The 12,456-nt window shown below is 42.6% G+C and overlaps 1 protein-coding gene across 1 annotated transcript in view; it reads right to left on the bottom strand.

Moving 5' to 3' along the window:
• Window positions 1-788: 788 nt before the first annotated feature.
• Window positions 789-12,456, bottom strand: part of LOC147150404 (homeobox protein aristaless-like 4) — a 28,605-nt gene continuing 16,937 nt past the window's right edge. Inside the window, exons 4-6 of the mRNA XM_086025848.1 lie at window positions 10,538-10,857; window positions 4,521-4,649; window positions 789-2,666 (exon numbers count right to left, since the gene is read on the bottom strand). Coding sequence (XP_085881974.1) covers window positions 2,346-2,666; window positions 4,521-4,649; window positions 10,538-10,857 — 770 coding nt within the window. The 3' untranslated portion in view covers window positions 789-2,345. The remainder of the gene's footprint in view (window positions 2,667-4,520; window positions 4,650-10,537; window positions 10,858-12,456) is intronic.

The following is a 12,456-nucleotide window of genomic DNA, read 5'->3' as shown; positions in this document are numbered from 1 at the left end:
GTGAAGAGAAATCTTGAGGATGAATTATTCTTAACTTGTTTTACAGCGTTGTGTGTTTTGCTGTTTCATATTGGACAAGTTAGCGTGTAGTGTATTTCGTGTTTCGTCGTTTGCAGAACAGATAATAAAAACAAGGTACAATAACTTATTGTACTTTAATCACACAAAATCGTCACACACGTCTTGCTTTCAACAATAGCTTAAAGCTACAACCATTACGTAATAGTATAGAAGGGCAACGAACACAAATACTCGATAAGCAAAAAAGACGGGATCGTCTCCAAGACTCCGGTAACATTTACATGCACACATTAAAACACATAATACAAATACTCCTGTACTGATTGCATGACTTCAGTAGTATTCGAAAAGGAGACCAAGTGAGGGCACGGCATCGCCCATCAACTCATGTTCTATGTTCCCTTTGGAGGATATAGACATGTAGACGTGTTGATCCAACATGAACAGGATGATTGTAAACATGAGGATGTTAACTTGACGTCTGCATAGTCTCTGTCCGTGGACGCCGTGCGGCCCAAAGACAGTCGGGTGTGTCTGTCCTGACACACGATCCCGCCGGCTCCCCGGGCTCAGTGTTAATTAAAAATCCTTCCTGGGGTTGGCTGCGCCTCGACCCTGAGCCAGGGAAACTCTGCGATGGGGCTGCAGATTTGGAGCGCTGGACTTGTTGCGCAGAGGGCCAAGTGAAGAGCATCGGCGTGAGGGGAGAGGGGGTGGGAGGGGGGGGGGGGGATCTTTGAAAGCAGAGACATGACAGCTGAGGGGGAAGCATGTGTGAGGCATGTTTGTTTTGCATTTAGCCCCTGAGCACAGCTGTGTGCACTGTCCTTTTCCCAGAACACCGGAACACAGCAGAAACCCTCCACCCAAGCCCTCAGCAAATGAAGGGGCCCCCATGTCCACATATCCAAGCCAATCCTCTCACTTTTGATATATGGACTATCCAGTCCAGATTATGTCCTGCATATGATTTAGATTTGGACCAAGGAGTAAAACTGGATGTAATTTGGACAAGTCCAGTGTGACGTGCTCTGCTGACAGATTATAGCCGGCACTACAATTCTTTCACCTGCTGAGAAGGACCGTGAATGTGGTTCCTATTTAGGGGATTTTCAACGGTCACTGTGCCCAAAGCTCTTCGACATCATATCGGCTTCACGCTCCGGTACCATGCAAACATTGCGAACAAAGGAACGTACCTGACATGGTGTAAGTGATTTAGCGGCGCAAACGTCGTCTGCTATTTCTGTCCTCAGGCATCTGGGGGAATAATAAGACTTCCCACAGTGGACACGAGGCATCCATGTTGGATGGAGGTAAACAAGGAGCAGAGAGGCAAGCATGGAAGAGGGCTGCTCTGAACTGAACTGAAAGGTTCAGCTCCTTAAAGGCACGCTTATAAATATTGTTTGCTGCGGAAGAACCTGATTCTTCAGGGGAGAGGAACAAAGCTCAGTCCGATCACATCCTTCAATTCAAACATAGAAGAAAGGAACATTTAAGGCCATGACTGCATTATAACTCTTTAGTTTCAACTGCAAAACTTCAATTGCGTGTGAAAAAGAAAATAACTTGTTTCTGTTTTGCAAGCTCCAACCAGGGACTTCTTAAAGATGCTTGGCGTTAATGTATCATTGGTGTCAGTCTGTATGACAAGTAGGCACTTCTTTCCTGAGTGCTGATGTGAAAATGTAAAAAAAAAAAAAAAAAAAAAAAAACTTACAGGGGCAGTCATATCCTGCACTGCCACATTGAAACAGAGCTAGCACTGTTTGGACGGAGGCCCCACCAACACAACAAAGTTGTTCCTGTAGCAGGATGGTTTTACAGATGATAATCTCTGAAATCCACACTGATTGTTTCAAAATGTTTAAATCCATGCTGAGGGGAGCTCTTTGGAGCCACTGCTCTAAATTTCATTTGAAATTTAGCCTGTATAGATGTTTGATTTTAAAGCAAATCCAGCACCCCAAAAAATAATAACCCCAAAATCTTAAATAGTAACGTAAGAATAAAAGAGCACCTGAACTCATAGAACGCACCGTACAAACAAAACCTTCCTGTATTTGAGCAAATAAGTGCATGAATTAGTTTGAAATCAAAAAAGCATCACCAATACTGCACTTTAAGAAGACAGAGTCATCTCCTCCTCCACAAAATTCACTCGTCCACTCAAGTCTTTCTGCATTTCTTCGTCATTTGCATTTGTCTGCAGCCTTCACGAAAGTAGTCACCGGTGCTCGTAGATTTTCATTTGCGCGCCTTCAGCCCACTTCGGCTTGACTCGGACATCGGAGGGGAGATCAAGGCGGTCCCCTTTGGCATCATGAGGCCCAAGATATAGCCGCACTGTGCTCTTTGGCCTTCATGCGCAGAGAGGCGATGCTGGAGGACTTGCGGTCAGGGTCCATGTTGAGATCGTACGCGTTGAGCCCCGTGGCCATGCCGGGAGATCCTCCAAACAGGCTGCCCATGTGAGCTTGGCCCATGTGACCGCCGGGGCTGGGAACACCCAGGAACTCGGACACCCCGCTGGCCGAGTGGGGGTGAGGGGTCATGCAGGGGGTCACCGTGTCGCAGGGCACCACGCAGCCTGGCACAGGTGATGCCGCACTGCTGCCGCTAATCCAGGATGGGTTCTGGATCTGAAACAAAAGGGCGGGAAATCAACAACGGAGATGTCGCAGTGGCTGCAAAAGCCCAAGTTACATTTCGTCAGCCTCTTAAAATAATGGCCACTTTATTTTTTGGCCTTAAACCTCTCCTCAGGATACTGGTCACCTCTGGTAAAATCGGTTGCATCCTTAACTAAACAGATCATTCACTTTTACGCCTGAAATGAAATTCTTAAAATTTAATACATATAAGACCATCAGAATATGGTTCCGTTTTTCATCTTTTCTGAAAAAAACTGAAAAAATGACGTAAGCGATTATTTTAAGAGGGTGACGATTTACAACCTGAATTCTAATATTTGTGGAATTGGATTGATTCATTCCCTAAAGTCTATTCTCTTCATTTTGGAGCAATTCTCTTGACTTCACTGTTTCTGTCGTATATGTGGACTTTTTTTTTTTTTTTTGTCCAATCACATTTCAGTCTAATCTGCCCAGGACCTTCAGAATCAGTCATGCTAGCCTATGTAACTTAAAATGAGTATATTAGCAATGGAAGTGTTTTTGGTTTTGTTTTGTTTTGTTTTGTTCAATCAGATTAAAATGTTCCCTCCCAAGGCCAGCTGGCCCAATATGACATCAGCAGTTTTCCATTCTCTGATTGGTTGGTCAAAGCACAACTGTTGTAGCCAAATTTGAATAGGAAATCATGTCTATATAGCAATCAGCACACAATAATACAATATTTTTAATACTCAGCATCTCTGGTGAACATGTCCTTTATTTACAATTTCAATATTTGTGTTATGTCAGTAGATAAATATTGATTCTTAATTGCTCCAGATGACGTATGTAGCACTTTTGTATGCTGTTATGTTATGTTTCTGCATTGTATTGATGGTTTCCATACTGGCGACGGGATGCTGATTGTATGAAGCGGTGGATGAAGTCAGGTTAACGCCACTGAAGGCCCAGTTACCAAATGCATGACCCACCACTGCTGAACACAGATGTAAATCAGTTGCCATGCAACTATTAGCTTAGCGATTCACAGGAAAGTCATATTTTTACAGTAAATGTTTGAGTTTGTAAAGGAAAATGTAGACACTGCTATTCTATTTTTTTGAACGTCACAATATTTTTCATGTTTTGATTCGAAATATAATGTGTGGCATTCTCGATGCATGTGTATCTGATGTACGGGGATTCTGTTCCTACGTTGGGATGCGCTGTAGTCTATGACTAACCTACGCTAGCTTCGTAGTAAAGTCATAGTTACAAAAGATATTTGTATTAGACTGGAAAAAAATATTGGCTATGCTGGAATATGGCCACTGCTGGAAAAGTACTGATGTCACTACGACTTATTTTTGTGTTTGTCATTTTCTTAACAGAAGCAAATGACTTTTCTTTTAATTGTATGGCAGTCCTTTCACTTTTGGGATTTTACCTGTGTTGTACAATGAATAGAATATAAATTGACACTATTTGGATGACAAATTTGAAGGGTGCATCGTGGTTTTGTTTTGGATTTGTGGTGTGCTTTGGGTGGAAGATTGCTGTATGCCACGTTCCTCTGATTGTATCTTGTTTATCAACAATAAACATTTTAAGTAAATAGTGAGTAATAGTAAGTGAACAGTGCAGGTTACAAAAACAACACTGTTTAAATGTATGAACTGTTCAGTGGAAAAAAAAAAAACATAACAATGGCGGTAATAAAGTATCACCCGTATTCTTTCTCCGCACACCGCAACCTCAATCAAGACCGTCGTAACTTCAGGACCACTTGTGAAAGGATTTGGGGATTCACTGTACGGTACTCCTTTTTTAATACTTCCATTTTCCTGAACATAAATGTACACACATCAAATGTTGCACTACCTGTGCGTAACTTTCGGGACGCGTCAGCAGCGGCAGCTCGTAAGCTGTGGAGAAGTGTGTTCGAACCTGCTGCATCTGACCAAAACGCTCCCTCTTTCTCCATTTGGCCCGCCGGTTCTGGAACCACACCTAAACAGAGGACGCATGTTCATTTGAGAGATCTTCATTCAGAACATTCCCTGTCCAGATAAAATGCTTTCTGAAGGTGCTTCACTTTACAGGGCAAGGGACCATGACTTGACTAATCTAAAATGGGGAAAGAATGGTGCTAAAAAAAACAAAAAAAAACGAACATACATCTTAGGTTCTTTGAAGACTCAAAATTATGAGCATGCGTGTGACTGGCAGGCGACCTGACCGGGGTGTATCCTGCCTCTCGCCCCAAGTCAGCTGGGATAAGCTGCAGCTCCCCCAGCGACCTTAATGAGGACAAGTGGTATTGAAAATGGAGGGGTGGTACTGCTTTAAAAATTACTGTATGAATAAATTTCATCTCTTCAGGTAAGCCTAAATACAAGATGTTGGCATTTTAGTGTACTATGGAGCCTTTACGAATCATAATGTATCTTTTGACTGAAAGCTTGGACCCAGGCAGTTGCGCCAGACAAGCACTTGCTTAATGAAAATATTTAAATAAAAAAATAATAATGCAAAAAAAAAAAAAAAAAAGGGCTGGCAAAATGGGTATGCGGGTTTTCTTAACAACCTTCACTTATGCAACAGAATGTAAAGAGCTCTCTGGCAGTTCACCTTTGCTTATTTGCAATGTGACAAGCGCCGAGTGCCTCATGTTTCCTGTAATCATATTTGACGTTTGGACTTAAAGCTGCCGTGTAATGAAAGCATCAGTGTGTTGAGTGACATCACGCTGGCTGAAGGCGTGACACCGGTCCGCCGCCGGATTGATTAGCGCACAAAGTGTCTGGCCCCATGTGAGCTTCTTGTGTTTCACCGATCAGCTCTTTCCATGTACGCTGCGCTAAGATTAGGAGGCAATAATGGGAAAATTGAAACCTGAGATGGGACGGCGACAGTGCTTTGTTTGCATTTTCCCTTTTAATTTCCTGTAGCCTAAAGCTTCCTGGCGTTCAGATACCGTCGCTGCATAAATTACAGAAGCGCAGCAGATGTCTTCCTCTGCGCTTTCTTACTCAGCCTTCAAATGTAACAAGACTGCAGTCTTTAACCGTTTCAGGAGCACTTTAGACCTTTTCCCTAATGCAAGATGATTCATGTCCCGCATGGAGCGTCCCAATCTGCTCAATTCTCCCAGTTCAAGCTGTTGGTTATTATGAAGAGAGAATGGATTTGCATGTTGCACACACTGTGTCGTGACAGTAATTGGTAAAGACCTTGACAGCTTAAGTAGCTGCTGGACTTTCAATGAGGCTTTATTTATGTTGCAGCCCGAGAGAGCGAGCGAGCAGAGAAATGCCAAACAGGTCCCAGCAGGAGAGCTGTACGGGCCCGGGAACACTTTGAAGTGTGAGAGCAGCTTGGAGGATTGATAACCCGCCTCCGCTGTCACTCATGTCAGCTGAAAAGAAATCTGAGGCTGAGCCTGGCTTCAGTTTTCCAACACCTTCAAAGCGCCGTTAATATGACGGAAACACTTTGGACCAGTGTTGTGGTTCATTAAATGTACCTTTGCGCGGTTCTACTCCCAAATCTTACCGTATGCACTCACTAAGCACAACCATAGGTGGATGAAACAACAACAGCAACAACGTTAACAACTTTTCATGGACACTGTCGGAGAGATATTCATCTATGGGGATTAGCGGGGGTGGACTGGCATTCACGCGCGGCAATTTCGGCCGGGAATGGACTGGCCGTTCGGGAATCTCCTGAAATTCACGACGGCCGCCACGACCCTGACTTTGAGAGCTGCAGACTTGGGTCAATCAGCGGAGCCCAAAATTGAAAAGTAAACATGGTGAAGCTGCATTCAGCTGTTATGCTGCACGTAAATGTAATATAATGTGTCAAGAGAAGTCAGGTCAGCCCTGAGTGTCAATGCTTTTAAAGTTTAAAAACGTCGCTTTTTTTTCCCCCCTACCTTTGTTTACGTACGGTCTTCTAAGCATTTTTGAGTCTTTTTTTTTCTTTTGGTAATTTTAGAAACCTACTTTTATTTCTTACTTTAAAATGTTTTAAATGCTTTCTGTTAATGTGTTGAAAGGTTATCAATGTACATTCTTTTTGTAATTTTGGTAAGCTATTTTTGTTTTCTCTGCTTTGCTTCTGAACGTTGTTAACTAATCTGTTGCGTTTGTAAATGCGCGTGGGTGTTGTGTCCTTTCTTGTGTGAAGCACATTGAGTTGCCTTGCGAAATGTGCGATAGAAATAAAGCGAATTTGCTTTGCTAATTAAGGGATAACACACAAACTTCATACAGTATACCTTGTGGAGATTTGAACACAGAACGTCAGGACTGTGAGGCAGTAGTGGTAAACATGCATGTCGGAATGTTGTGAAACATTTGGATTTTAACATTTCTGTTTGGACTGCCAAAATGCTCCCCAAAAATACAATAAAATCGAGTGTCATATGAGACAAAAATAATCTCTATTCTATTTTATACAATGAAGGACATGACTTTTTTTTTTTTTTTACTGCTCTCTGAGCTCCCCAATCTGACAGGATGGAGAATCTGAGCGGCGCGATGTTGTTGGAACCCCTGACCTTTGACCTTTGATCCAAGGCCCTTCCATGTATCGGCACTGCATATGACTCCAATCTGAACTCACTTTCGCCCTTTCAAAGCCGGAGACAGAAAAAGCAAACAACTTCAAACTAGATCGTACTTCTTTCACCAAAAGTACTTTATTTTCAAGATTACAGGTCCGCCTCCTTCGAGATGTATTTAACTCTTTTTTTTTTTGTCAGAGGGTTAGCAATTTGTTTTTAAGCTTTCGTGTTCAAACCAGTACCATAAAGGTTCCCACTTGAGACTCTCCATTCATGAGCGGCGGGTCTTTTTTGCGTGCGAATGTCCTGAATGGAGCACAGAGCGGCCGACGAGGCTCCTCGGCCCTTTTATCTTTTTACCGTGAGTGTTTAAGAGGGCCGCTGGGAGATTCGAAGGCTGTAAAAGCTGGAGCCATCTGAGGCGCTCGACTCTGTGATTGTGTGAGCCTCGGCGCGACCTTCGCAGCCTCGGGGCTGAGTTACAACCCTGCGGCTGCACACATTTCCTGTGTTTCACTCTTGCTGCTCGTCTCCTCCAAGATCGGTCGTGATCTTACTCTTATCTCATGCCACGGGCACGCGGCCAAAGTGTAGCCCAAATCAAATATGTGGTTTTTTTTGTGTTTTTTTTCCATTAGCTAGAGCAAAGCATTGTCTTCGCACAAGTCAGACATGCGGTGAAATATCAATAGGTACTTTGCTCCAGGCTTTTGTTTCACACCTCTACCCAGGAGACCACAGCGGGGACACATTCTTGTCTGAACAGGATGTTAATGAAAGAAAAACAAAGAGAATCCAAAGGCTTAGGTTGTCTGCAGCACACACACGCACACACACCCCCACACGCACAGATGTGCACATACACTCCATAGGAGAAGTGCAATAGAACAGAGAGATGTGCTGGAATGCATTACCACATCACCACCAGATTGTATGCAAAGTGGTCCAAATGGTGACTGGATGTTTCAGTCCCAAGGTTTGTGGGGGGTGGGAGGCAAACCTGCCGTTCAAGGAAAGGATGTTTACGAACGTGCCGCCGACCACCATCAAAACACAGCGCAGTTGAGCTCATCTCATATGCTGATGATGAAAGTGTGTTCGCTAAAGAACACAACATGTGAGGCCCAGGCGAACCAAACCGTCAGTCCCCAGGGCCCCTTGGCCTCCCCCACTCCCACATTACCAGATAAATGTCTCGCGTTTTTCTGTGAGTGACGTTATCTGCGCAGGACTGCAGATGTTGAAGGACCCACGAGTTGATGTTCTTGCGAAGCCTGATCCCACCCAAAATCAGCGTATGCACATGTGTCACATTTCTATTTTCAGAATGTTAAGGTCTAAGATCTTTAGCACTTTTTGGCCATTTTCCCAACCGTATTTGCAACCTTCCTCCCAACCTATATCTGTCTACATACTATACATTCCTGGTGAATTCCTGGGGTGTGTCAGGAAGGGTTCGAAACAGGACTTTCTGTTGAAACTCCTGATGGAGGAAGCCAAAAGTAAATGATTTATTTTGGGTTAGCTTATAAAACGATATTTACATTTGTAATGCACAGTGTTAGCGCTGGTTCAGAACATATCATCATGTGTTGTTGTCATTAAGTCTGTACATGACAAATGAAAGTCTTAATGCTTGAAGTACAATGTTACGGTGTGGGATAGCATACCTTCAAATTTTGATTGGTCAACAGCACCGGAATGGGACGCATACAAAACATCCATCCTACTGCAAATGATTTAGAGTGAGAAATACACATTGGACTGGTTACCGCTCACATTTCTCAATGCATTTATAAAAGATCCAAAATTCAACAACAAACGACTTGAAGCAAACAAGATGATAATCACATACATCACTGTGATTATTTTTTTCGAGTGCAAGGCTCTCTTGCATAAAAATGATCATTCAAGGACGGCACAAAACCGATGAACAGCAAACTGACATTAAGCGCAGGAACTCATTTTGTGCATTTGTTAATATTATTGAGGTACTATATTTGTCCTGCTTGTCATTCCAAATCTGCAAAAAGTGATTAGGCCTAATCATGCTGTAGTATAGGTCAGTATAAGACCTGGTGCAAGCGCAACTAAGCTCTGTCTGCCATCTAGTGGTGAATGATGATATTACAAATTAAAATTATACAGTGGAACCCCGCTATTCACCGGGAATAGCCTTCACTGGTGTTGAGCTGTGAGTATTCGGGGATCCACTGGAGTGAAGGAGGAATCATGTTTAATTAACCCCCCCCAAAAATGGTATTTTAATTCATCAAGGAGCCACTCAGTTTGTTGACGCTGGCCCGAGTTTAGATTCTTGAATGAACCTAACTTAAAAGTTCAGGAACCAGGGTGAAAACACAAAACGCAAGAAGACGCAATGTCTACACAGGCCATGACAATTTTGAACCCCGAACCTCAAACTTTGATTATCCACTGGACTAACGTGCTGCCCAATACAAATGATGTCATACAAAAACATGACTTTGATGGAGATGATGATGCACATTACTCATTACACATTATTCCAGTATGATCCCAAGCCATTTCAGCAGCTGATACAGCTAGCTCGATCCAGCCGTTACAACGTCAACACTTCAACGTGAGCAAAGCAGATCAGGGTCAAACTTCCTAAACATTCATCCATCCATTCACCAGCATATCCCGTTCAAGGTCACAGGAAATTTGAAGCCTATACCAATTGATGAAAAGCGCACTCACCCTGGAATGACTGTCAAGTACTCACAGAGTGATTGTGATTGGGCCACTGAGTGGGAGTTGATTCCATACCAGCTATATAGAAGCTAATGAATCCGACCAATGTTTCACATTGAACCAACTCTACAGTATCTACAAATCTACAGGATTTGGCAGTCATCATGTCTATAATTACTGTAAAATGCAGCAACAAGGATTACCTCCCCAACAGTATAGCACACAGTGCTATAATATCAATATTTGTATTGTTTTTTTTTTTCCTTATTTGTTTGTTGACTTCTTTTCATTTAAAGCCAACATTTGAATAGAAGGAATTATAATGTGGCCTCCTGTGGAAGTAGGGTCTGGCAGAGCAACCTTTTTTTATTTTTTTTTATTAAAATACTTAATTTGTGCCTATAAAATTAATGGTAGCTTGGTAAAAAACAAAAAAAGGAAAGGATAAATGGGAAGAGATGGCTATTAAGATTGTTGTTTGGCATTATTGTCATGACTATGTACAGTAACGAAGGTAAATGCAAATAGTTTGACACATAAATGATATGCTTCTTTGTTAGTGTTATCACCTTTGTAAAGCATATATATATATATATATAGTCATTATTACCTGCACACGTGCTTCAGTCAGGTCCGTCCGTAGTGCCAGCTGCTCACGGGCGTAAACATCTGGATAGTGCGTCTTCTGAAAGACCTTTTCCAGCTCCTCCAGCTGGTAGCTGGTGAAGGTGGTGCGATTGCGCCTCTTCTTGCCCTTGTTGCTCTCACTGCTATCACCCTTGTCATGGGGGTTGGCTAAATCAGCGCCTGACGGCCTATCAGATGTCGCGTTGACACCCTGATCCTTCACAGCCAGGTAGCTGGCGTCCATTGTTGGATGATCGGAGAGTGGAGTCAAGTCAGAATCCGTCAGATTTGAATTGTCTTTACCTAGAACACAGAGAGGAGATAAATCACTTTTTAAGTATTGGTGGATATAAATGGAAGGAAGACAGTGGTGGTTTCTGGCATATTTATTATGTGAGGCCGCACAGGACGGCATTGTTGAGGGCGGAAGGAATGTGCCCCAAATTAAACAGGAAATTGTTTCGTAAAATGGTTTTCTATTGTGGTAAAGGCATGACACGTCAATCTGAATTTAAACCCCTTTGTGACATCCCCCTCTGTAGAGGAGAGACGGTTGGGGGGGTTTAGGAATGATGGGGAAGGAAAATGAGCATAGGATCAGAATAAAGAGGTCTTTTTTTTAAATGACATACAGACCATGTTATTATTTTATGAGGGGGTGGGGCAACTTGAAATTGTCGATAATCTTGAAAAGTTCTCACCCGTCTCCTTTTATCTTTAATACTCGCTATATTAAACAAACAGTAACCACCAGAAAACTGCCGTTGAACTATTTAGCAACTGCTCGAGACACGGCCGTGGAGCCTTTTCTGTCTAATGCGGAAGAAGGTCAAATCTGTCCAAAAGCTTCCTATTCTTTTACTTCCTGAGCCACACCCATGCAGCTCTGCCTAGCCCATGTGACCATGTGTGACTCTATGGTCTTAACTGGTTCCAACTAGATATACGTGAGGCAGGGTACAGATAGAGATCGAGAGATGCCAGGAAAGGTCACAGCAACACAACGGCCGAGCTCAAGTCACCTACTGTATCTAATTATTTGTGCCAAAAAGGCCGAACTTAACAACCTCTCATGAAACGTCTCTTAGTGTAGTACTTTATGACCTATTATTGTGTCTCTTTTAATAGCCCCTCACTAATTTATTCGCTTCATGCAAGATGCTTGCTTGATTGCTTCCGATAGTTGCTTTTGTTTACATGATCTTGGTTCAAAGGAACTGACATTATATAAAAAGTAAGTGTATGTTAGGCTTTTTTGTTTTTTAACAAAATTCAGGCTTTGGGCCGGGTTGCAATTGTTTTAAATTTTCACCATTTTATAAGACAGTGTTTTTTTTTGTGTGTGTGCCACTGAAAGACTATATAAAAAAATGTAGGGAAAGAGAGAAAAGTGGCTACTGCCCAGTCTAATGAGATCCAATACCAAAGCTATGCTGAAAATTAAAAAATATCATCATCTTCCATGACTCTCTAAATTGCCCCTAGGTGTGATTGTGAGTGTGAATGTTTGTCTCTGTGTGCCCTGCGATTGGCTGGCGACCAATTCAGGGTGTCCCCCGCCTACTGCCCGAGGACAGCTGGGATAGGCTCCAGCGACCCTTGTGAGGATAAGCGGCATCGATAATGGATGGATGGCTCATCTTCCATTTGAGCAACAATACAGTACTGTATATTTATTATTGTGGTTTACTTATTTAGTGTAGAAATGTACTGGGTTGAGAGCAATTATATTGTTGAGAGTTAACGTCTTACTGCAATGCATTTCTAAACGACTGAAAACAACGGCCGCAATAATGTCAAATAATATTGTTCCTTAAAAGCAAACAATCGAAACGGGATATTGTTTTCTGTTAGCACAATAAATTGGGCATGTCTTTTACTGTATTGTACTGCCTTTGCATT

Source organism: Filicampus tigris, chromosome 3, assembly GCF_054856515.1.
Source record: "Filicampus tigris isolate MCC_2025a chromosome 3, RoL_Ftig_1.0, whole genome shotgun sequence".
Taxonomy (NCBI): Eukaryota; Metazoa; Chordata; class Actinopteri; order Syngnathiformes; family Syngnathidae; genus Filicampus; species Filicampus tigris.
Note: the sequence above shows the minus strand (reverse complement) of the source record. Positions and strands in the feature narration are given on the sequence as shown.